The 25,944-nt window shown below is 48.9% G+C and overlaps 1 protein-coding gene across 6 annotated transcripts in view; it reads right to left on the minus strand.

Moving 5' to 3' along the window:
• Nav2 (neuron navigator 2) overlaps positions 1-21,447 on the minus strand; it is a 202,266-nt gene extending 180,819 nt beyond the window's left edge. For all 6 annotated transcript variants that reach the window (XM_038314288.2, XM_038314293.2, XM_038314291.2 and 3 more), the window contains exons 1-4: positions 21,355-21,447; positions 21,098-21,170; positions 12,696-12,966; positions 1,599-1,765 (exon numbers count right to left, since the gene is read on the minus strand). In XM_038314288.2, coding sequence (XP_038170216.1) covers positions 1,599-1,765; positions 12,696-12,966; positions 21,098-21,170; positions 21,355-21,432 — 589 coding nt within the window. In that variant the 5' untranslated portion in view covers positions 21,433-21,447. The remainder of the gene's footprint in view (positions 1-1,598; positions 1,766-12,695; positions 12,967-21,097; positions 21,171-21,354) is intronic.
• Positions 21,448-25,944: the final 4,497 nt, after the last annotated feature.

A 25,944-nucleotide genomic window follows, 5' to 3' on the forward strand; every position in this document is an offset into this window, starting at 1 on the left:
CCTTATTGAGGTAAAACCCAAAGCATTTCTACATGCGTGTGTCGAGTTTCTACAGCTGCACTGTGGAAGTTCTGGAAGGCTGTGTACAGTTCGATTTAGACTGGAGCTTGTAAAGAAATATAAAAGAGAACTTCAAACACATGTGCTCTTGTGCCATTCTGCAAACAGATGTGATGTTTGTATTCCAAGCACAAATGTGTGGGTTTTTCACTTTTTATAGTTTTATTCATGTGTATGTTTGTATGTCTGTCTGTACGTGGGTATGTGCATCTGAGTACAAGAGTGCAGAGGCCAGAAGGGGGCGCCAGATCCCCTGAAGCTGGAGTTACAGGTGGTTCTGTACTGCCCAACATGGGTGCTGGGAACTGAACTTGGGTCCTCTGCAAAGGCAGCATGCATTCTCGACTGCCGATCCATGTCCCCAGCCCCTCCAAGCACCGTGTCATAGAGAACGGCATGATGAAACAGGGTGAGGAGCTCAGGGGTACAGCATCTGCCTGGCATGGCAAGGCTCTGGGCTGGAGTCCCAACACCACAAAGGTGAGACAAACAGACCATAAAACTACACAGGCTACACAAAAACCCCTGACTTTGTATGAGACAGAACCCCCATTGGAGCAGGATGGCATAGATGTGACTGGTCTATACACCCAGGATAAGAACGTATAGCAATGGCTGAGAAATCTGTTAGCCATAGTCATTAATAAACTCTCAAAGGGAACCGGGCTCCTTAACCCAAGTGCTCCTGGCTTGGGGAGTAGACAGGATGGAACCGAGTTCATGCACGACACGAGGGTTGCCTGGGCTCCTGCACCACTTCAGGGACACAGGCCTATGTCTCAAGAGGATGGGGTACCATGATCCAGGGTAAGCGCTAGGATATTTCCACACTATCACAGGGAATGCTTCTGAGAGACCTGGCTTTGTGTTCTGCCCTGCATGTTGGGCAGGTAGGCAGGGCTCATCTTCCACTGAAGACTCAACTAATTTGCTTCAGTTTCTTAAGAGTTTTGCAGGCTTCTATAAGCAAAGGTAGTTTTCCTACCTTCTGCGGAGGTCTTCCATGGGGCCGCTCACCTTGCTTTTTCTCCATCTTGAAAGCTCGGTAGCAGAGATGGCCACACACCATTATATCACAACTCCAGGAGCAAGTGTATCTGCTTATTCTGTGTCAGCCAGATGCTGACACATTTTCAAAGGTGAAAAATGCCCGTATTCCTAATGCTCTTCACATCATTTCTGATAGGTCCCAAAGCATGCCACACAAAACTTGCATTTCTCCCAAACCCTTCTGCTGCACACCACACAGTTCTATGAAAATTTAATCTCAAATTTCAAATGGCATCTTGTTTCTTATCTGTAGTCAAGTGTCTTATGGGCCATAGCAAAACAAATAACTTACTCTGGCTGGCTCGCTGGCTGTAAATATAACAATACTTTTCCTACCATATGGATGCCACTGCTAACAATCTTCTTGCTAAGTATGTGGGTGAGTAAACCATAGTTCTTCATCTGGTTTGCAAGCTTGATTTTGACCCCACCCAAACTTGCCCAAAGGAATCAAAAAAACCAAGGAAGGACTCGGGGAAAAGACTCACCTTTTTCATGGCTGCTTGGTGGTGGTGGTGGGGGTGGAGAGGTGACGGGCTTGGATTTGTCGTAGTTGTTAAAGCTCTGGCTGCGTCGGTTGTTGGCAGCGGCTGACCCTCCACGTGCTTTGGCCTCGCCGCCTGCAGCGGCCACCCTTGCGGTAGGACCTGGAAGCCTAAAATACAAAGGCCAAAGAGTAATGCAGTCAGTCTGAGGAATGCAATAATGCCCCAGAAAGAATTGCAACCATGCAGGAGATAAACCAGAACAACAAATTCAGACACTGGGCCTGTGGAGACTGCTAGTCAACAGTAGAACATAGCAAACAGGCTCTATCTGACTCCGGGGATGCCCAATGACAAAATGGGAACACAATTCCCTAGAGTAAAGAGGAAATTTGAAGGAAAATCTTTAAGTTTGCTGATGGAAAAATATAAAACTCATCTTCTTTATCTATCAAGAGAGGCATTCTTACTATTCAACACGAGGGAACCATGACATTCCTGACTCCCTATCCAGGATGGAGCATTGATTGCTTTTTTAACCCATGGTACTCTGCTGGAAATAATATCCAGAGGTGTGAGCATTAAGGCAAGGATCCAGTTCATCATGGTAAGAGAGCAAATGCTACCACTCCACCCCGACGAATCTGCGGTGCAAACCTGAGGCCTGGCTGCCAGTGCTCATCTGGCTACACTTCCCTTCCACACCTGCCAACCTGCCCCTGTGGCATCCCTTTGAGGCTGAAGCTGAGCTCCTCTCTACAGTCAACATGAGAAGTCATAATTCTATCTGCAAAAACAGCAGGATCCAGTTAGTCTAAAGACAAACACACACTTTCCCTTTAAATAAAACCCCGTTTTGGGTGGTTCTGAAAGTAAAGTTGCCAGATTTCTTTGTAGTATGTCTAAAGATGTCAAAGAGCACTCCCTGGAGAGGTGAGGGGAAAGCCTCCGCAAATCCGAATGCTGGTCCAGGGACTTGCTAAGCAGGCTGTTTCCAATAATTAAAGTTGAAAGATGAATACATGATGACATATTTAGTTGTATCCTTCAGTTAAAACCCACTGAGCCGTGTTTAAGAGCAACTGGAACCTCGGTTGACCAGGGTTAGACCCAATGAGAAGGCTGAAGTTTAAACTCATAAAGCTTTCAGCCTTTTTCCCCCCGTGTGATTCGGTAAGCACCAAAGAAGCCTGGAGTCTGGAAGCATTTTAGATGGAAGCAGCACACGCTTGAAACTTTTTCTTGTTGGCTCAGCAAGAAAGATGGCTGCAGAGCACACGGCGAACATGAGCTGGTGTGAGAGGACTGTAAAACTGATCCAGTTAAAAAGCTGGCTGCGTCCCCATTAGAAGCCGGGAGAGGCAGAGGGGGCTGCTGCTCCCCTCACCAGCCAGTGGGTCTTGAAGGCCTTGCTTCCTATTGTCCCAGGAGCGTTCCTCTCTGTGAATTTGCCACCTCTGGCTTAGAGAAATCCATTCCCACAGTGACAGAACTGGTACAACTTTCCCAACAGTTCCAACATCTGGGGTGGGGCCGGATGTGTCAGCACAGCTGGTCAAGGGGATCCAGGAATGGGACCTTAGTGTGGCTTAGACCTGCTTCCGATGCAGTGTCCTGCAAATCCTCCATGTTAGGTGACATGGCCTCACATCCATCGGTAGAGCAGGTACACACTGGGGCTCCTGGGTTGGACTGATTTAAGCAGCCATGGACCGCAGAAGTCTTTATCCCCACATACAGGGCTGGGTAGATGAGGATGATGAACTTGTTCCGAGATAATGTCACAGCAGAGGTATTCCACGATGAAGGCTTCAACAGAGGATTGTGAAGAGCAGGGAAGCACAAGGTAGCAAGGTGGAAAAGACAAATCCTTTCAGGGTTGCTGCAGAGTCTCCACTGTGCTCACCCAAGACCACAGGAGATCTTTTAGACAGCACAGAAGCAAGCCATCCAAGCACAGGACAGGTCGGGCATAATCCTGAGTCGTTCTGACTTCCTGGGAGGGAGTGCGGTGTAATGTCCAGAAAGCAGGCATTCCCACCCACAGGACTCGGAGCCAGCCTCACATCTGACATTCATATTCCTCATCTATAACTTTGGGATAATAACTCCCTAATGCATGGCTGTCCATCTGAAACAGGATTTGATACCTAGTCCGTGGTGCCACTGAGTTCCCTTCTCATCCTCCCCACTTCACACAGACTCATAAGGACATCATCAGAAAGGGAGCACACCATGGTACAAAACAAGAATCACACAAGGAAGGAAACAGATGGACTTAAAGGCTTAGAACAGGGGGACAAAAATCAGTACGAGACCAATGAGGTAAGAGAGGCTCTGTCAAGCAGACCTCTTTCTCATTAAAGAGCATTCCAGAACAGAAACTATTTTGTCTGTGATGGAGAACTTGTCCTTGGGAGACTTCTGGGTTATTTGTGCCTTCCTCTGTAGTGAAACAGTCCTCATTTGGGAGTAACAGTCCTGGGTTCCTCATGGTGGCCACAGTGCCTCGCTCTGAAGTTCACCTGCCTGAAGATTTTAGCAAAACCTCACTGGCTGGTTTTATGTCAACCTGACACAGGCTAAAGTCATTTGAGAGATGGGAACCTCAACCGAGAAAGTGACTCTATGAGACTGGATACAGGCAAGTCTATAGGTCCAGTCCATTTTAGTTGGGGCCATCTCTGGGCTGGTCCTGGGTTCTCTAAGAAAGCCAGCTGAGCACGCCATTAAGAGTTAAGTCATAAAGCAGCACCCTCCACGGTCAGCTCCTGCCTCCAAGTTCCTATCCTGACTGCGTTCAGTGAAGAAGAGTGAAGTGGACCCCTTCCTCCCTAACTTGCTTTCGGTCATGGTGTTTCATCTACAACCATAGCAACACTAACTAAAAGAGCATGCCATGTACAAAGACCTTGAATGAATGTGGTGAAAGTGAGAAATAAGAACTCAGCTGTAAGGAAACCAGCGCATCCCTTGGGAGAGGGTGCTGATTTACAGCTGAATTCGCTCAGGATAAATTTTAGTATGAGATTTCAAGTGCAAGATCTCAAAGTCAAAGCAACCATGATGTCCCAAGACAGCCGGGTGATCGCTGAGGCCACCCACCGGCTGCAGGAGGCAGGACTAGTCTGTACAGTTCTCTCCAGATCCGAAGGAGCCGGCCTCCCCCAGCTGACACCTAGGTGACGTGTGTGTGGGTGCAAGGTGCAGAGGCCATTCAGAGAAAGGAAATGATGACTTTCAAATTCAGAGGGAAACTAAATGGGAGACCCCAAAGCAAGGGCCAGATCTGGGGTGTGGAAGGGGAATGTGAGGAGAAGGCAAACATGCCACAGGTGGTCAGAGCTTGCAGAAAGCAGAGAGGGGAAGCTTAGCACGGTGGTTCATGCCTGCAATTCTAGGTACTCAGGAAACTAAGGCAGGAAGAGTCTAAATTCAAGGCTGTATGGCTTACAGAGTATGTTCAAGGTCAGCCACAGCAAGTCAGTGAGATCTGAGGAGGCCTAAGGTCTGGCTCACGGGTAGAACATCTGCCTTGTTTGCAGTGCAGCAGACGGCCATCAAAGTAGGGCTAAACATGGTGGCTACCACCTGTAGCCCTGCACTGGTGGGCTGAGGCAGGCAGACTCAACACTAGCCTGCGCTACAAAGTGAGACCCTATCTCAAAAGCACACTAAAAAAAGGGTGGCGGACAGAGCTAAAATGGGCTGGTTCTTGAGGGACAGAGCAGAGGGAAGCAGCCAGGGGAAGTGACCAGGACCAGAGGGAAGATCTTGTGGGTCATACTAGGAAGCATGAGTTCAGTCTTATTAGGGCTGATACACTAAGGAAGCCAAGGGCAGAGCTGGAGCTAAAAATAAGAGTATGTCGAGTTTCCCAGTGACAGACCCGTCCCTGGTCTCATGCAGGCTTGTGGCCTCTGGCTAAGCAGTTCATTACTGCTAACATCCATGGGTATCAAGGGAACTTGGGTCAACCCTAGCCCGGAAGCAAGTGCTGTCAGTCACATCAGAATCCTGCCTTGCTGAAGAGCTGGGTCTGACCCGTAGGGACAGCTGCAGGTGGTATGGCCGATGCTGCCCACCACACTGCCCCATGCAAGGCAGTGGGAGGCAGGCGGGCAGATAGGCTCTGTGCTGCTCATGGCACCAAGAGATGCCGGCAGCCCGACAAGAAGAACTTCACTTGGGATGGTCATTTCCTATCCAGCTCCAAACTGACAGAAGGTACAGATGGGTTTTCCCGACACACATGGTGCTTAAAAAATAAAAATAAGGGAAGTGTCGTGAGAAGGTGGGAGACGGGTCTGCTGTGAGAGCGGTGGTCAATTTCTCCAAAGTGCATGGAGCCAAGCAGGGGACTGAACTTATTCCTGGCACCGACCCTACAACCGAGCCCCCGTGCCTCCACTCCATGTGCCTTACGTGCTGATGGAAGAGGGCAGTTCTTCCCTCCCAACCCCACTTCAAAGGCCGGGAGCAGAGGGGTGCCCCTCCCAGGAAGCATGGCAGCTTGTGAGCACATGCTGGGGGTGGGGAGCCCAGGATCGGAGATGCTTTCCTGCCAGACAAGATGATTAAATGCTAAATCTCTCATTTCCACAGCATCTGCTTTTCAGCAGCTAGGCGGAGGACTGACTATCCCACTAATTTGATTCCACTCCCCAAGACGGCCATGCAGGAATCCGCTCTGCCTGGCTGCCTTACCTAGCTCAACCCAAAGACCGACATCACCCATGCATATGCAACTCACTGCGTACCGATGATACTCCAAAACTGAGAGAGCCTTTTACAAAATCCTCAGGACACGGTGCGTGAAGCAAGGTAGACATACAACCTGTGCCTAGAGACGAAATCATTTGCCCAGGTAATGCTAAGAGGTGGCTAAACCTCTGTGTCGCCTCCAGCAGGCAAAGCACAGTAAATGCCTGTGATTCTACCGGGGATGTCAGGAAGGGAGGACACAGTAGTCAGCAGAGATGCTTGAGGTTCACATTCAAGGGCGAGCTTCTTGTTCTGCCGAATATCTCTGGTCTCCATCAAGATTCTTGGTCCTGGCAGGAATCCCAGCAGCGTTTACACATCAACAAGGGACCCATCTCCAGAGTTCTGGGCAGGTCAGAAGAGTGGGGTTGCCTCTCCTGCCAACCAGAGTTTTCTGCTGTCCTTACTGGGGCTTAATAAGCCACGGTCCTGATAATGATAGTCGGGGTAGCTGGGAAGAGGGGAGTCCAGGAGTACAACCTCAGCAGAGACAGAATACACTCCAAACTCTCTTGATGAGGGATGTAACTATTCGAAAGGAAGCCAAACCTTGACTGAGGGGGAAGTTGGGAGCTCTGTTCCTGGCAGACTCAGCCTTTGTAGCTGCACCCTCGTCTTAAGCTCTTCCGCTCTCCCTGCTACCTCCTTCCAGTGTCTGTGCCACTGAGGGGCAGGCATGTGTTTCCAGTTACACAGCTTCCCAGTCAGCTCCTGTCCTCTTATCTCTTGGGGCAGAGCCCTGGGCTTTGTAGGAAGACACAGGTTCCTCCAGGCTCTCCTTGCCTTTCACGTGTACGTTCATTCCCACAATGTTGCGATACAGTGGGATGAGCCTGCTGGAACAGAGGCATCCATCCGCTCCTGCTGCAGCCTCCTCTTTTTCATAGGGGGAAGCTATCGCACGGATGACATGCATACATGGAGTACCGAAGCGTGGTGCCATGCAGCTTCTCCCTCACTGGGCTGGTTGCTCTCAGGTTGGGTCTTGCTCCATAGCAGATTTCCGGAAAAAGAAACTGATTATAGAAGTTCCCTAGAGCCTAGCAGAGGGGACAGCTGGCAGCTGATCACAGATCTATGTATACATGGATGAAATGAAGGGGCGGCTTTCCTTCACCTTTGGGGCACAGTTCCTTGGGAAATAAACACGCACAGGTCATCCCAGGGCTTCTCTCAGGGGCTACGGGCGCAGCGTGAAGGGACAAGGCTGAGCCAGCGTCTGAAGGCTTGACAGAGAAGGGCCAGCAACTACACAGAATGCAAGAGGAAGAAAGGGAGCCTTGGCCTAAGGGTTGTGGGGCAAAACAACCTGGGTTCTCTTCCATCTTCCGTGTAGCCTGGGAGCTTGGGATCCCACTTGGGAACTTTCAGTTTCTCTGACTGTAAAATGGGCTATTAACATGACCTACCTCGTTACCTCCTGGAGGCTGTAAGGATGAAATAAGTCTGTAGATGTCACAATGTACCCGGTTTCCCCACACCCAAGCATGCATCACAGGGTTCAGGACAGGATGCCTGCAGACTAGTTTGAGCTTTTTTTGTTTTTGTTTTTGTTTTCCCAAGAAACTGAGGCAACTTCCCCAGTGGGGGGGGGGGGGGGGAGGAGAATCCAGAAACAAAGACAGAACAGGACAGCCTTCAGTTCTGGATTCACATTTCAGACTGTAGCTCACAATGAAACCTACGCCCCCCAGTTAGTAATTGAGCAACATTGACCATAGCCAAAGCACAACACAAAGATTAGGGCTGGGATGAAGCAGGGAGCAAATGCCATTCATTGTAAAATCGCTCTATAACTACCTGTATAACTACCTGGAAACTCACCTCTTCCTATGAATAGGATCCTGGTAATGAGGTGAAATCAATACAGTGAGAAGCATCCAGCTGGAACCAGTCACACACACGCGCGCGCGCACACACACACACACACACACACACACACACACACACGCTCCACGCTCCTCTTACACACATAAACACATTACCAACCAAGGCCACTTTTGGAACTCCCCAAGCTGAATCATTAGCCAAAGCATGTTTGGGTTTAGGTAACCGGAGACACAGAGCAGGGAAGGGAATCAAAAGGGAACTCAGCCAGCGAGGAGGAAACAGGAAGAGTAGGCTGGGATGAAACCATGCTTTGTAGGACACAGAGGACTGCTAACCTAGAGATCTTTTTCTGACCCAGGGTGAAGCGGATGATTTTGCTTTGAGATGAGTCCTTGGACGATGCACTGCAGGGTAGGAAGGAAAAGATGAGTGAGGAGAGAAGACCCTTTCGACACACCGAGAGGAAGGTACCTGGGCTGGTCCTCTGTATATGGTGTCCCCTAGGCCTCACTTCAGAGACTTGATACATTTACAATGTGAAGAAATTACAGTCAAGATTATCTAAAACCTACACTTGCCATCTCAGCTACTCAGGAGGCTGAGGCAGGAGGATGGAGGGTGTCTTTGTTACTTTTTTATTACTCGAAAGAGACACCATGACCAAGACAACTGATAGAAGCTTTTATTGGGGCTCCCCGTTTCAGAGAGTAAGTCTATAACCATCTAAAATGGCACAAACCACCACAGATGGCATGTTCAAGATCTGCCTGGGCTACATAGAGTGAGTTCAAGGCAAGCCTTGGCAATTCAGTAAGACCTTGTTCTAAAAGGAAAAGAAAAAAATACAGCTGGGGATATGGCTCAGTAACGGAGTACTTGCCCAATACGTGTAAGGTCCTAGGTTTAATCTCCATGACTGTAAAACAAAAGATTTGTCTCAGGACATTAGTGATGTGCTCTTCCTTCCAGACCATATTAAATGTTTTCTCTGCCTTCACTCAACTACATGCTTTCTTTATACTTTGTGTTTGTTTGATTTGATTTTTCTGCGACAGGGTCTCACATTGAAACCGAGGCTGGTCTTAGAATCACTCTCACTAGATATTTTATGCTGGCCTAGAGTTTGTGGCAATCCTCCTGTCGCAGCTCTTCCTTTCTGTCTTCACACCTCCTTACAGCAGTGCAACGCTTGAAGTACGAAGCATTTATAATGTATAAAGCAACTTTCTAAAGCACTGATGTATTTTTATGTGAAAAGTTTGTTCACTGGGTGTAAAGGCAAAGGCCCCATAATGTGTGCACACCAAGGCTCCCTCTCCTCCCCCTCCCCTGCCAAGACAGGGTCTCTCTCGGTCATCTTTAATCAAGAACGATTTAGAGTTATTTTCTGTTGTTCATCTTTCTTATGTCTCCTTAGATGAAGGTTAGGGTACCAGGGATGGCAAATGCTCTACCACAGAGCTGTCTCCTAGCCTGAAGCAGTTACCATTATCATCCCGACATCCATTCTTCCTGCGCTATATCCCCAGGAAAGCCTGTGGTGAGCAACTGTTCTTGGAAAGTGAGGGGGAGGTGGGAATGGTGAGAAAAAGGAAACCCAGCAACTTTTGGATGTCTCCTAAATAATGGAATATGGGTTGTACTCAAGGCAGACACACATGGAAAGCGTAAAGCTTAGGAAATGTGTTCTTTCCCGAGATTCTATACTGCAGGAAACTTCTTGCTGTGAGCTATGGATCAGGAGCCCAGTCATGATGTGACCGGGAAATGATGAGGTACCCGTGGCTGCTCTGACATCCTCACGCCAATGTCTCAGATGTACTTGAAGAATATTGGCGAGCTGCCGAATTTGGTGTTTGTTATCCCAGGACAGGCTGATCCTAGATGTTTTCTTAATTAATGGGCATGTTTGCATCTTGAAGAGTCCTAACAAAACACCAGAGCAGACCGGCATCTCGGGGGCTCCCACCAGCACCTGGCACTAATAACCAGGGGTTCAAAGGGCTACTCTTTGGGGCTGTGGCTGCCAAAGATAGAATGTGGGGCTAGTAACACAGTGGAAGCCAGTCGGTGATGCAATTTCTTCATCCTTAAGTCCTTAGCCAGAGTGTTAGTGTGGGATATCCTATGTCCAGAGCTTGGCAAGATTCCTTTGAAAGCACAAGTGGAAAGCAGCAATGCATGGCAGATGAGATCACCCACGTGCAGAAGTAATCAAGCCTGGTGGGATGGGTGGGGTGGATGAGGACCTAAGCACTCAAATCCCAATCCATGCCACCACTGTGTAGGGACAGAAAGCAGTGGCATTATGGTGAGAACGCTTTTGTAGTTGGAGTAAATGAATTTTATTGCTCTGGCTTTTCTTGAGGTAAAGTGTTCATTAGCAGCAAGTTGCTTTTCTTACAATCTACAAATCTGTCCTTACTGTCTGGACGTTCTTCTCTTTCCCCTGCTCTAGACAGTGAATCTGTTGGAGGCCTCTTGGCTCGGCCTCCAAGCATATACTTCAGAGTCCCTCTCCACCTGCCTCAGGCCATCATGTTCCAAGTCACTCACGTCGCCTAGGCCGCAAAGTCCTTCATCTTACTCTTGCTCCCTCACAAGCTCATTTACCAAAGTGTTTTTTTTTTCTTTTTAAAATGTAAATCCAATTAAACCCTGAGCCTCCTGGTACCTTAGAACAGAGTCCAAACTCCTCCCTTTCCAGCCTGACTCTGGTGCCACATCACCACACAACTGTCCCCCATGAGGAAGGGTGCTATTGCCTTCTCGACTTGCAGGCAACCTTCCAGCTCCGTCTCTCCTCATTCTGCCCTGCCAAGCTAGCTCCCACCACAGAGCCTCGGCGCGAACTGCCCTCTCTGCCAGATCTCCACAGCTGAGGTTTGCACGGCTGGCTTCTTTTCATTCATCTCTCCACTTGGTGCCATGTCCTCGGAGGGGCCTTCCCATCAAGCCAACCTGAACTATCAATCCTGAGTCCCGTCATCTTCCTGCAGACACACTGCTTCTCCCATCTTCCTCCCTGTTTATACGCTTGCTGTGCAGCGGAGAGAAGGCACCGTGGCTGTCACTCATCTCTGACTCCTGAATGACTAACAGTGCCTGGCACATAGGAGGTTTTGCACTAAGCAGATGATCCAGGGTCCTGAGCAGACAGGCAAGGACAGTGCTAACAACTCAACTCTGATGCTCCCTCCACTCTCCCCACAGAACCTTTCCCTGCATGGTAGTTCTAATGGACATCTCGAGCCTGTGCAGAAGGCGGTGTGGGAATGATGTACGCATCAAACAAATCACCCAGGGCCACCAGGGAGCCTCCAGCCAGGCATCCCTCCAGGAAAGAGCACAGTGCCTGGCTGCTTAACTGTCTCCCCGCTCCTCTCTCATTGCTAGTCTACACGACTCTCCTATTTCACAAATTTCCATAACACCAGTTGGATAATTAGATAATTAATTAGGGGGTCTCATTTACATTAGACCCATAACTCCCGGCTGTAATAACCTGCCAGCTGGGAAACTGCACTTTTCACGGGGAAACACAGCTGTGACTCCAAGGGAGTTGGGGGACAGGCAGCTCTGGGCTTGGTTTGTGGCTAGCAGGTGTTAAAAGGTCCGAGGAGTTCACGAAGCCTTCTGGACTGGTGCTTAGGGGCATACAGTTTTTCAGCACATTCAATGAAATCAAGCAACCAATCAAATCAGGGCTACTGGCTTTACAACTAAAACAGTTCTAACTGCAGGACTTTCTCCCAAGTCAAAAGCTTTTCAGTTACTAACCCATCAGTTTCTTGTTTTTTTTTTTTTTTTTTTTTTTCTGTCACTAAAGCAAATGGCTTGTGGGTGATCTTTTACAGAATGGCTTAGGAATTTGCACACCTATTCTCACTGAAGCACAGAGGGTAACTACTCTAAATTCCACTTTGCTCCCTTCTGTGGCCAGTGTGAGTGGCAGGCAAGGGTCCCTCTGGAAACAGTGGCCCCTACCCTTCAGGGAAGGGGATGGACCTGCTCCCACTGTCTAAGTTCAACAGGATCCAGGCACATTTGTGGTCACTGGTCTCAATAGAATACGGCTTGCTCTTCTGCTATTGCCACCCACCACTTTTTCTTAGGCATTGCCTCTACTTCTGCATCCACTAAGTGAAACGACCTTTAATGACCTTCCACCTGACTCTGAACACTTGGCTTATATGTAGGTCAACACCAAAGAGATTTGACATCCATGTTTGCAATGACTTAAGCCATAGGAACAAGCGTGTGTGCGTGCGTGCGTGTGTGCGTGTGTGTATGTGAATGTATTGCAGGCCAGTTTTGATAAGGGTAGGTAATAGCACTGACTGCTGGCCATTCTGACCTGTAAGAGCACACATCTCTGCCTGGCATAGGGAAGCCATGCTAGTTCCTCACAAATGAAAACCACTGACCACATAGGCTACCCCCACCCAGCCAGGGTGAAGGACACATGAAGATCAGCAGCGCCATCCATCCCCACACGGAGCCCACCTGGACTGCATTTCCGCTTGTGTTTTTGCCTGCAGATGTGAAGCTGGCTGGAGAGGCTGACACGAGGCTTGGGGAATGGCCAGCCCCTGTTGCTGAGGAATGCCAGCCTGGCACTGGGAAGGCACTCCGGCCACCTGAGACCCGGCAGGTGGCAGAGGGGATGATGACGGGGGCTGTTTCTGGGGCTGTTGCTGTTGCTGCTGCTGCTGCTTGTATCGGGAGAGGCTGAAGAAGAGGCCTAGAATGGCCTTGAGGTTCCCATTCCTTATCTCTGCAAGACAATAGAGAGAGTTTCGTCACCAGAGGCACAAAAGTGGGAAAGGGCAAACCTTGTCAAACTGACTGCATGGTTAAAACTACCATGAAATTTTAAACGTTTTTAGGAAAACCTAATTTTGTAGGCAATATGCCCTCCCTGTCTGAACTGGAAATGACTTAGCACAATCAATCTGCTTCTTGTTTTCATAAGTAAAACTTAAGTTCCTTGTTTAATATGTATTGTAGTTTTAGAACAGCTGTGAGAGAATGCCTTTGCACAGACAGTAGAAACAAAATAAAGCTTCTTCCTGCATCCAGTGGGCTTCTTCAGCCCCACCTGAGTTCAACTCCTGGAGGTCCACTAAGAACACTCCTAAACCACAAAGAAATTAGTTTAGTCTCCCACGGGGTTGCAGTAGATGTACCAGGCAAGTCAGAACTGGCTGGCTGGCTGGCAAGGGCCAGGAGGAACTTCTCAGTAAGAATATCAGTGAAGGAATGAGCATCCTCCTCAAGACTGAGCCTGTGATCTGGGCAAGGCTCTGGATCCGGACCGCTCTCTGGTGCTAGCAGAGACATTATGATCTAGCTGGATGTGCCAAGTTCACATTCTGAGCCTCGAGCCATACAGAGCATGCCAAGTGGCCATCACTGATGCCAAACCCAGTCATCTTCCTTTTGAATTCACGGCTTAACTCTTGTCCTTTGAATCCGTAACTCTAATTCAGGTTGAGCATGGGTCAAGAGCTTAAGAACCAGTTCCTATACTGATTCATGTGAACCCCTTTCTATATTAATATAAACTTGAACAGAGTGAGAATTTTAAACTCCAGACAGTACTTTTCAGATATTAAAATTCATTTGCCTAAAGGCATGCATAAAGAGCTGTGACAGGAATAAAATATTTAGTCCATACAGAAGCATCCACACTTTTATGTCGCATTTTTAACACCAGCTGCCAATGGCCAGAGGCTACACTGACCCCAAGGGAGTGTGGTAGGAAGAGAGACATGAAGAGAAGGAAACCCAGAGAGGTGATATTCCCCATACTTTCCTGCTAGCTGGTGAGTGAGAGAGCTAGCCCAAAGCAAGGCCAGGGAGGTTTTAGGGACTTTGTGTGAGAGAAGTGGGAGTCAGCAGCCACGCTTTTCATGGGGAGTGCAGGCCTCTGGCTGAGCCCTGGCTGAGGAAACCTGCCCAGGAAGACACAGGGCTTCCTCTGAGGTCCAGTGCAGAGAAGAATGTGCGAAGGAAAGTAATGTATGCCTTCAGGAGAAGCCCTGTTCTCTGCAAAGAAGGTAGGGCAATCAGCCAGGGCTTTGGGCCCATTGGGTAACCCCTCCCCAAGTTAGACTGGGACAAAGCCTTTGTCTTGCTAAAGCATCCTTCTCCAGGCTGTGAAGGAACAGACAACACACACTTCTGGAATCTGGTCTTCCTGCCACACTTTGGAGGCTAGCAGGTTCTGTGAAGGCTGCCAGGGGAAACACGGTATTTACAAAGCCTGAACCTGCAGACTCCAGCCTACCACGCTCAAGCTGTGCAAGTCGCATCTTCTCTCCGGCCTTCGAGGAAAGGCAATAATACTTCCAAAGCCAACCCCGTCACACAAAGCTGTCCTCATAGAGCCAACGAGAGTGTCTGCACCAAGATTCACCACGAACAAGGACGCTCTCCACCACTCTTTGTGTTGCAGGAAGACCACAGTCCCAGAATCCCCCCCAAAATGGCCAAATAGCTCCAGCTTCATGCTGTACTGGTGATGCCTCTCTTGGTGATGACTTTTCCAAAGCTTTAGTTATTAAAGGCTTATTCTATGAGTATCTTGCTTGCATAAATGTACGTGCACAGTATTTTTATATGTGTGTTTTCATGTTGTAAGACTCAATGCCTCTAGGCCTTTTGCTTGCAGGAGTGGGTGTTAGATCCTCTGGAACTGGGGTTACTATTAAGTGAATCCAGGTCCCATGCAAGAGCAGTCAGTGCTTTCAGCCACTGAGATGCCTCTTCACTATAATTTATTTTTAATCTGCATTTTGCTTTAAATGCACAAGGAGGAAGGGGAGGCCATGGCAAACCCATGGGAGTCAGAGCGCAACTTGTAAAAGTCAGTGCTCACCTCCCATCATGTAGGCCTCAGGTAATTTGATGACAAATGCTTTTACCTGCTAAGCCATCTCTCCAGCCCCAAGCTATAATATTGATACATGGGGCTCTTGATTATGCCACAATGACAGCTAAAAGTTAGAGCTCGCCTAGTCCACTCGGGATGCCCAGCCATTGCTTAGGAACTACCCTGTACAATGCAGACAGCAGAGAAGGTGCCAGAGATGAGGGTACAATCCTCAACTGTGTAGCTCAGCTTCAGTCCTTCAGCTGCTTTCTTTCCCCAGCCCAAGAAAACCAAAGGTCCCCAGATGTCCTTATAAAGTACATGAGCATCACAGACTTGAGTCTGGGGGAGGGGAGGGTGACTCAGCAACCTCAGTCATGGGAAAACTGAAGCCAACAACTGAAACAACACACCTTTGGTCATCCGGTGGACAGAGACCTGAGTAAGGGACGAAACTCGGGAGTCAACCCCATGTCGACATTCAGATGAGCACCTATGAAGGAGCTCGCGGCAAACAGATAAATTCCTCTTGAAACATAAAGTCATTAGAGAGATAGCAGCTGTTCTTGGAGATGATACTACGTAAAGTCTATTTTTGTGCCATTCCCAGTTATCAGGATGACGTGTCTGTGATCAGCAAGCTTTATGACTGCCTCGTGTGTATCTCCAGCTAGTCATAAGTGCACAGTGTCCATCATTCTGACCCTGGCACAGGGGTACTATCACCTCCGCTGTTACTTAAGGGGAAACTAAAGCTCAGAAAGGCATTGGGATGTCTCCAATAAGCTTGGAGGTGGAACTTGAATCCAGGCTTTTTCTAGCTCAAGGGCTGGTCTTCCTAACGCTGTGTGACTTGGCTTCCTTGCATGCCCATCACATGGGGTGAATTTAAAAACAGACAAGATAATGTTTTATTTATTAAGGTAGCTGGTGGGCATAAGTATCCTTCATTCTCTTGGTGTGTCCAACATTCCTTAACACTTAAAAAAAAATAAACCACACAAGAAAAGCAAAGAAGGGAAAACAAGAAAAACTAAAAATAAAATAAAATAAAATTCAAAAGCCTCAGCATGTCCAAGGGCTCAGAATCTGCCTGTTGCATTAGGGGCCATGTCTATTCCCTACGTACGGTGGCCATCAAGTCATTTGCCGCTCGTAAGTGCTTCCCTTTCCCCTAAAGCATTTCCAGCTGTCGGAGGTCATGGTACTGCTCCAGCAAACACACTCTCAGCATTTTTATTATAAAGATCATGGACTCAGAAGCCAACCCCAGGGGTTGAATCTCTGCAGTTCATGACTCAAAGACCCCCATCCCTTCTCTCACACAATGAGGACGTCTCTGTGCGCCTTCCCCAAGTGAGGTATGGGGAGAGCAAGCACACCAACACCTGCTGTAGCACACCTCTGAGTTCAGAAAACACAGGCCGTCTCCCCGCAGTTACTTCAGCCACCTCCTCTCGCGGCTTTCCACCCAAAGGAAGCCTGAGAGGAGTGTGCTCGCTCAGCTTTCTCTGAGGGCCACCCAAAGATCATCATAGGTCATCTCACAGCGGACAGGGCTCAACGGTGGCTTTCCTTCTGGTTCTTCAAATAAACCGAGGTATTACACACCTTGTATACGTAAAGTTAAGTATACAATTCAATGATTGCTAGCGAATTTAACCAGCTCTAATATTAGAACATTTCCATTGATGCAATTTCTTGCACTCAGTGGCAGTAAGTTCTGAACCTCCTAGACAGCCATGAATCTGTTGCCGCTATAGATTTGCCTTTTCGAGACATTTCATGTAAATCATACAATTTGTAGTCATTTGCATTTGGCTTCTTTCACTTAGCATATGTTTTGCCGTTGTTGTTTTTCTAGCTTTCTTCTTATAGTGCTAGGGGTTGAATCTAGGGCCCCACACATGCTAGGCAAGCCTTCTACCCCTGGACCACATCACCAGCCCTTAGCATAAGGCTTTATCCAACCACATTAGAACAGGCATGGGCTTTACGGTGCTGCATAGTATATCACGATATGGGCATACCATGGTTTGCTTATCTGCTCCCCAGTTGATGAAATGTCGGATTTTGTTTTCGTATCACAAAGAACTCAACAGAGTTGAAAGCTCTAAAAGCCACATAGCCCAACCCATGGGTGGTCTGCAGCAGACAGCAACCCAAATAGCTAGAATTGTGCTCTGCCCACATTTCCAAATGGTATTCGCCTGGCGAGCCAGCTCCACAGAGGAAGCCTAGAAACAATACCCCTAAGCCCACAGGAATGCTGACATTTCCCAAGAAGGGAGCCTCATTCTGCATGTGATCAGGAAAGTCCACCTAGATTTCTAACCCAGGTTAAAAACAGGAACACCCAGAGTGACGCCCCTGGCCAAGGGAGACCATGAACAAGTAAGTACTTGCTTTCTTTTCTTGGCCACCCTCCTTCAAATGGAAGGGCAAATGGCACAGACTGTCCAGTTCTAGTGACGGTCACTACTGTCAAGACACATTCCTTCTCTGCTTTCTGCCTGACCCCTTTGTTCCCACTGGCTTGTTCTAATATGCTCAGATACAGAGATATTACAAGCGGATGACAGGTGAGATGGCTAAGCCAAAGGTTGGTTGTGCTGTGTTTTGTTTTGTTTCCGAGACAAGGTTTCCTGCAGCCCAGACTGGCTTTGATCTCAGTATAACCAAGGATGACCTTGAACCTCTGAGTCAAAGCATAAGGGGGAGGCTACTGCAGAGGGCAAATGTGAGACTCTCATCTAAATCCCGTCTGCCCTGTTGGTCTGTGGCATTGCTCTGGCAGAGGAGCTGGCTGCATGACCGCCTTGGACCCCTCATCCACCCATTCTGGTGGCCCTGTGTCCCAGCAATGGCACTATCTGTGGGGAAGGTGAGAGGAAAGCACAGAAGCAGAACCCATGGAGACCCGTGGGGACAGAAGCTGCCACTCCGTGCCGCACGCGATGATGTGCAGATCTGGTGAACAGATGCACTCTACCTGTTCCCTGCACCCCTAGGGTCCAGAGAGACTTCCTGCAGTCCCACCCAAGATAAAAGGAGGAGCAGGTTGGGAATGATGTCTTCAAAACCACACGCTCCTAGTCACCTAGCAGAATGTCTGCGACTGCTGAGTCCTGGGCCTCCCACTTGCTTCTGTCCTGTTTACGGTCACCTGTAATGTCAGAAGGCCGTCATAATGTTTTAAAAAAATAAGTCAGCTTTAATGTTTTTGTTTTTGAAGCTAATCGAGAGCCTGAGACTCCTCCTCAGAGGCAGCACGCTGGCAGCTGGAAAGCCCCACAGATGCATCCCCTCCCTTTCCCGGTGATTACAGCTGGCGCAGGAACGGGCCGGCCCTGTGCACCTGTCCTGCCGTGCTGTGGTAGTGCAGGCCTGCCTCAACCCGCCTTTAGAGAGCCACACTGAGCCTTTGTTGCAGGCCCAGACGGCGGGTGCCTGGGGCAGTGGCTGCAGCGATAGTCCACAGAGATGTTGCTGGTCTGAGTGGGTATCCGGCCCACGCCTCCTGCACTCTCGGTGCCCTTGAGGCTCGGGCCCATCTCTTTGCTCTTGGAGATGTGCCAGAGTCTGCCAGTTTAAGCCTGCCCTGCCCCGGGGTGATATTCAAGATCTGCCCTGTCCCGTATTCCTTCCAGACTCCACCTGTCATATCTGACAACCTGTCCTAGGGAGTGGGGGTGGCCTTTCTGAGGATACCTGGGCTTTGTTCTTCCTGGCCCTGAGTCCATCCATCCTCTCATGTTGTGGAGAAGCAGAGATCAAGAATGAGGTGTATTTCATTGATGGCTGGGCACCCTGGGTATTCACCGGGTACCTGGATCTGCAAGTTGCTTATGACAACAAGGAGCTGCGCCTGAGGAAGTGGTGTCCAATGCAGTTAAGAAAGGCCAATGCCCTGCTTGGGCAGCCTGGGGGCCTTCTCAGAGACAGGGTTAGACAGGGTTGTGTCTCTGGCTTTTCCAGAGTGAGAGGCACCGACCAGAGACGTCATTCACAATCCGTCTGTGTATATGCACCTGTGTGTGTGTGGTGTGCATGTCTGTGTGCACACGTGTATGTCCAGGTGCATGGTGGGGGAGCCACAGATGTAGAAGTCACTGTAGAGGCCACAGATCAACCTCTGGTGTCTTCTTCCATCTCTTTTCATCTTGTTTTTCTGAGACAGAGCCTCCCATCATCACTGGACCTGAAGATAACCAATTGGCTACCTGGGCCTCTCATCATCACTGGTCCTGAAGCTTACCGACTGGCTATCTGGTCAGAGAACCCCAGGGATCCTGCTGTCACCATCCTCTGTCTTTCTCGACACTAAGTACTGTTTCTAGGCAAGGATGGGATGCTATGGCCAGTTTTATGCCTGGGTTCTGTGAGCTCCAGCTCATGTCTTCAAGCTCACACAAAGCAGAACTTCACCCCCTGAGCATGTCTCCAGCCCCACTCAGAACAGTTCTCAGCCAGTTTCTCCATCAGTAAACCACGAGTCCCCAAAACAAAACCGACAGACAGACAATAGACAGCTGGTAGGTGGCCAGGGATCACCTCCAGGTCTAAGGGAGGAGGCGAGACCAGATGGTCACCATCTCACTGATGCCTCGTTGTAGAGTACAACTCTGTAGAAGTCCCTGCAGATGCTCTCCTGGGAGGACAGAAGCCCACACCATTCCCAGACACCAAGAGGAACATGTTCTGCCACCTACTGGTCAGCACAGGAAAAGCAAGGAGACGATCCTGTTCTCTGAATTTGAGTCTGATGCTGAACTCTGTACGTCTCAGCAATGAACACAAAATACAAAGAGATGAGGCCAACAAACACCCAGGCAGGGCAGTCCTCTAGGAATCCTTCTGTAAGTCCAGAGATTAAGCTTGGCCAAGTTTCTCCTGAAACTCATGGAACAAGGTGGCCATGCCTGCCCAAGGCCAGGCTTAGGAAAAGGAGAATGCCAACCCCTTTCTGACACAGTCCATGCAGAGGCACACTATGCCCAGAAGCCATGTAGGCCACCCACCTCCAACATGGAGGAGACAACAGCTCAGAAGCACAGTCAGAAGATCCCATCTTTCACCTCTTGGCAGAGACAAGACATAGTCCCATGTAGAACCGACGGAGTCTGCAAACTTACCTGCATTTGTGGACTCCGGCCTCACTGCTCCCCTCAGCCCCACCCCAACTCCCAGGGCCAATGCTCCCCTACATCTTTTCAGCGCACACTCCTGCTATGCTACGAGAAGCAATTGGAACGCCCCAACTGCTCTACCTGTTCCGGGGAAAACCGGAGGCAGATGCAGCCTAATGAGGTTGGGAAGATGCCTGGCCTATGGCAGCTTCAGAGCTGGCAGCTGCCTGTGTTTACAAACAGGGGGAAGGGGAAGAGGGAGGGAGGGAAAGACGAAACAGAGAGACAGAGACTGAGGGCTGAGCCGATTCCAGGTGGAGGTGTTGCCCGAGGAGGCAGATAATCCTGGCCAGCCCACTCCAAACTATTACCCCTCCTGACAACAAACCTCTAGCAGACACTATTGGTGCTAATTAGCCACCAAATCCAGGTTAATTAAAAGCTAATCAGGAGGTTAAAATGTGGCAGTGTGTTCACAAACCCCGCTCTCCCTGTTCTCAAGAGCAAGCAAGGTCAAGGCGCTACCACTAAAGGCTAATCAGCTCCCCTGGGTGCTGGATGGTTGAGCTTTGTCCTGTGGTTGCACGTTCTCTTTCCCACACATAACGCCTGGTGGAGAACCTGCTGCGCTGCAGGAGTGGGAACCGGTGTTGCTCAAGCAGGCACCTCTCCAACTGGAGCATTAAGCTCCTTCTCTCCTCCTACACCCTCTGCGGCATGCAGATGTGGCATGCACACCGGACCGAATTCTTGGACTGATCGAAAGTGAACATCCTCAACTCTGCCTGAAAGGGCACCCAACCAGGACAGCCCACCAGCACCCCTGGTCTTGACTGCATCAATTACTTGTTAGGTAACAGGTGGGCATTGCTAATGATGGAAAGGCGTGGGCTCTGACTCACCTTCTGCAGACAGCCCCTGGGTGTTGATTCCCTTAGCTGCCAGGAAATTCAAGCAGGCATCTATGTTTTCAATCTAGAAGGGAAGAAAAAAAAAACACAGGACACAATGAATACACATTCAGCTATCTCCAGACACGCTCATTAGGAACGAACAGCAAGCAGAATGCACTCAAAATGGCTACTGAGATAAATGGAGAAGGTTAGGACCCTCAAAGCGGTGTCTGTACTCACAGGAAGCAGTTACTTAATATCCCTACCACACAGTGTGCCAGAAGTCGAGGCCTTGGATTGCTCACAGATGCCAGAAATAACCAGGGTGGAATGAGATCTCTCATCCTGATCAATGTCCCCACAGTGTGAGCCTTAGAACCGGAGCAGTTGCCAGTAACACAGAGGTGGGGATGGAACTGATGGAGCCACCCTAGACCCACCCGCCCTCCAGCTGCTGGGAAAATTCCCAGTCAGAAAAGATGCAGGCAGCCAAGTGTCCAAATGGTGGGTGGCAGTTTCAGCAGGAATCAGTGTTTACCCACAAAATTCTCAGCCTGACAGGCGCTGCAGGTGACCACAGAGACCCATGACCTCTGGGGTACGGCCGTCCTTTGTCCTCTCGGTGACAAGGATAGAGCCACCGGCCAGAGTCTGGGAGGCTGCCCCAGTGTGCTAGTGTTGACACCAAGGCCAAAGGCACATGGATGACAGGCCTTGAACAAAAAGCAATTAGGTCATTCTCAAAGGTCTGGTTTGACTTCAGCTGTCAGGGCTAATTGCTTTTTGTTTTAAAGGAGAATATTCTGGCTTGATGACTGTCTCTGGTGACCAAAAGTAAAAGAAACCGCTTCTGACCAGATATAGCTATCTCTAAACCTCATAGAATTTGCACTACAGAAGAAAAAAAAAAGTCTGGCAGTTGTGAGGCACGTCTTTTATCCCAGCACTCGGGAGGCAGAGGCAGGTGAATCTCTGTGAGTTTGAGGCCAGCCTGGTCTACACAGTGAGTTCTAGAACAGTCAAGGTTACACAAAGAAACCCTGCCTCAAAAAACCAAACAAACAAACAAAAATTTGAACTAACTCCTGCAACAGAATTTCCCAGACACCTTCAAGGTTTGTGTGCATTCAAACCAATATCTACTCCGCAGAGTTGATCCTAAATGAAGGACTGCCTTTCACAACCAATACATTGCCCTTCTCCCCATTCTCAGGCAATGTCTTGATAGGCAGGCCCACAGCCACATCCAGCTGGAGTGTTTTCTCTCAATATCTCTAATCTGAAGACAGCTCGGCTCTGCGTTTGTGGCCACTCTTCCAGTCCTTTCCTCCTCCACCCATTGGCAGAGCTTCATCCACCTCCCAAAGCCTTGGATTCCAGGAGTGTATCAGAATGTCCAACACATTCCATGCTTTCTTTTATCGTGGTCTCAAAGCGATGGCGACTCTCGCTATTTAGCTACGTAATAGGCCCTGGGACACCTGACTGACACTGTGACATCTTAGAAGAGCCCACACAGACCCTAGCTCGAAGGAGGGACTCTCTCCAGGAACTTTGTTTTTTTTAACTCAGGTTCCTGCTCCTTCCGGACATCCAGCCAACCCTGAAGACTCTCACCAGGCACTCTGCTGCTGTATAGTCCTGAGGCCACCAGGTCCTACCATCTTGGAAGGGAGGGGAAAGGAAGAAATCACTGCCTTACCCCGGCACACGGTGTTGGGGAGCAATCTGCTCCCATTTGTAAGTACAAGAAGAATTACATTTCCAAAAACTGCTTTACCCTATGACAAAATCCTGCTTGTAAGAGAAAATAATACTCATCAGAGAAAATACTGCCTGCGAAGACTTGTTTCTGATATCTGTACAGCAAAACACTTAATGGGAGGCTGCGGACCCACAAAGAAGCACTGTTACATACTCAGATATATGATATACATACATAAATACATACACACACACATATACACACATTTATTTAAAGAGAGGCTCTCACTATGTGGCCCAGGATAAACTTGAACCCCTTAAACAAGCCTCCTGCCTTGTCTTTGGAGTGGCTGGTTACTGCAGGTACATACAACCTCCTCCAGCTCAAGCCACTATCCCTTCTGAACCACAACAAAAATATGGAATTTGTTGAGTATTATGACACACTCCTATAATCTGAGTGCCTGGGAGGAAGATGCAGGAGAACTGGAGGTTGAAAGCCTACCTGGGCTAGATTAGATCCTGTCTTAAAAGACTCAGAAGAACTGGAGAGATGGAGCAGCGGTTAAGAGCACTGGCTGCTCTTCCAGCAAACCTGAGTTTGGTTCTCATCACCCACATGGCAGCTCACACCTGTCAGAAACTCTGGCTCCAAGAGATCTGGTGGCCTCTTCTTGCTTTTGTCGACAGCAGGAACACACATGGTGTACATGCATATATGCAGGTTGATAATCATACATATAAAATAAAAATAAATCTTAAAAACCAAATAGAAGTACTGTACACCCGCATACTTCCACGCCTTTTTCTATAATACTACTTCTTTAATAGAAGATCTTTATCTTGCATGAGGCTGATGAGAGATGCTTAGGTAATTATATCCGAGTGGGAAAACAGAAAGGGAAAAGCTGTTTTTCACTGAATTTTTGCTAATGCAAAAATTAAAAGTGGTACAAGCTAACGCTTACCCTAGAAAGGGTCATGTAATAAGGCTAAATACTTTGGTACTAGGATAACAATGCGAAACTAAAGGAAGGCTTTAGAAAAGAACTCACTCTACAACACTGCACTTCCACAGAGCTCTCTCTCCAAGGATCAGGCAACACAGGTACTCCTCACATCTACAGAACACTCAGTGCACACACATACACATGCAGACACATCATGTGCAGCACACGGCTAGCCTTACCACATGACAATCAGCTATCTGCTGGGATTCCTTATAGCATTAAGTCCACGAGAAGAATGACTAAGTCTATGTAGGCCACCATTATACATAGGCACTCTCTCCTTAGTTAGTTTTTTGAAGGTCTATCATTCTTTCATAGAATTTCATGGTTTCATCCCCATTTCTTCACTGGGTGGGGAGAAAGGGTAGAGGAGAAGACATTGCTGTATGGGCGACATCTCAGGGATGCCATGATGCAGGTGGGGTGTCAACAGCCATCTGGTTAGTAGGCTGAGGCCAATGACAGGACTGCCCTCTCTGGGGAAGGGTTACCCAGTGAGAACACCAACAGGGCTGAGGCCGAGAGTCCTCGGCCAGTCAGCCTCGCTTGCACCTGTTGGGCGCTGGGCTCCAGTCTCTGGATGCCACCGATTTTAGTCAGGGCCACATGACAGGAAAGTGAGACAAGGAAACCGAGGCCAGGCTTTGGACCAGGGTCACCCGGGTCAATGAAAGGGCTGGGGGCTGTACCCAGGAAACCATCCTGTCTGGCTGAGGGACCTGCAGTCACACAACCTTCCTTCTTGGGGGTCCAGAGCCATTCAACGCCCACCCTGGCTTCCCCCAAAGCACATGAATTGGGGAAGCATCTGAAACTTCTTTCCTTAGGTGAGCAGGAAGCATTAGGGCACAAAAAAAAAAAAAAACCAAAAAAAACAAAAAAAACCAAGGGACAACATTCAGAAGGGTGAACTGCACTCCCAGAAAATGTCTGATAAAAAAATTAAAACCTGGGCCATGGTGTAAAGGTCACCCACAAGCCCACAAGTACATTGAAATTGTCCTCAATGCCCTGAACTCTGCACAAGAGCAGTTAAGAAAAAAATTCCTCAAGTCACAAATCCACTTTCTAATCACGTTCTTCTGGGGCTAGAAATCACTCCTGACAAGGGGGCTGGGACCCTCACTCTTTTCATCTGCACCCCAGGAACACAGTGAGGCTGGGGAGCAGGCAGGGAGCAGGCCTGGATTGTAACCACCGGCTTCATTTGGAATGAGATCAGAAGCAGGGCCTACTGCTTTGATCCCGGTCCTCTTGTGATTACAAGTTACCTTAAGGTTTTCCTCCAGATACAGCACCGGTGACGCACCCAGCTCCGCGGCTGCCTGCAAGCCACCGCCCCAACCCGGCAGCATCTCAGTGCACATTACAGGGCGAAGATGCCCTTGTGCCATCTCTAGAGAGAGCCATGTGTGATCCAGACACCCAGTGTGAGCAGAGGGGAGAGGGAGAGGAGACTCTTAACAAGGAAAGTATGTAAATAGGACGTTCATTAGCACAGTGCGGCCAATATAAACTACTTTCCAAAATTAGCTGAAAGAAAACAAATCTGTGTGAAGTCTGACATTCCAGTATTGCCTGTGGGGACTGGGGCTGGGTGAGAAGGCTTTTGTAACTGTTGCCATAGAGATGGGTCAAGAGCTTGCCCTGGTGGGCAGCATCAGCTGAGGTTGGAAGCCCAACAGAGCAGCCACCATGCGGTCTTGATATAGGAGGTGAATATCTAAAGAATGGGGCAGGATAAAGGAACAGGTGAAGGCCAGGATGCTTTCCCCAGAATCCCACTGTTTGGAGCCAAATGTGCCACAGCCTCCAACCTGAGCAGGCCTTTCTCACCGTCTGTCATCACCTCCAACCTGAATAGTGCAGGTTTACAGGACAGCTTCCATGGCTGTGTGTGTTACAGTCTTTGTCTCCATACTCAGAAGTCCATCCTGTAGACCAGTACTCAAGAGGCAGAAGCAAGGGCACATCTGTGAGTTCAAGGCTAGCCTGATCTATGTAGCAAATTCCAGGACAGCCTAGGGTATGTAGTGAGAAACAAATGAAAAAGCTCCTATTTCAGTTCTGACCAAGGCCTGCCTGGGTCTCCTGCTAACAAACATGCAAGCCTCAGAGGAAGTACTGCTGTCTGTCTCCTAC

The sequence above is a fragment of the Arvicola amphibius genome, chromosome 12 (genome assembly GCF_903992535.2).
Source record: "Arvicola amphibius chromosome 12, mArvAmp1.2, whole genome shotgun sequence".
In the NCBI taxonomy this organism is placed as follows: domain Eukaryota; kingdom Metazoa; phylum Chordata; class Mammalia; order Rodentia; family Cricetidae; genus Arvicola; species Arvicola amphibius.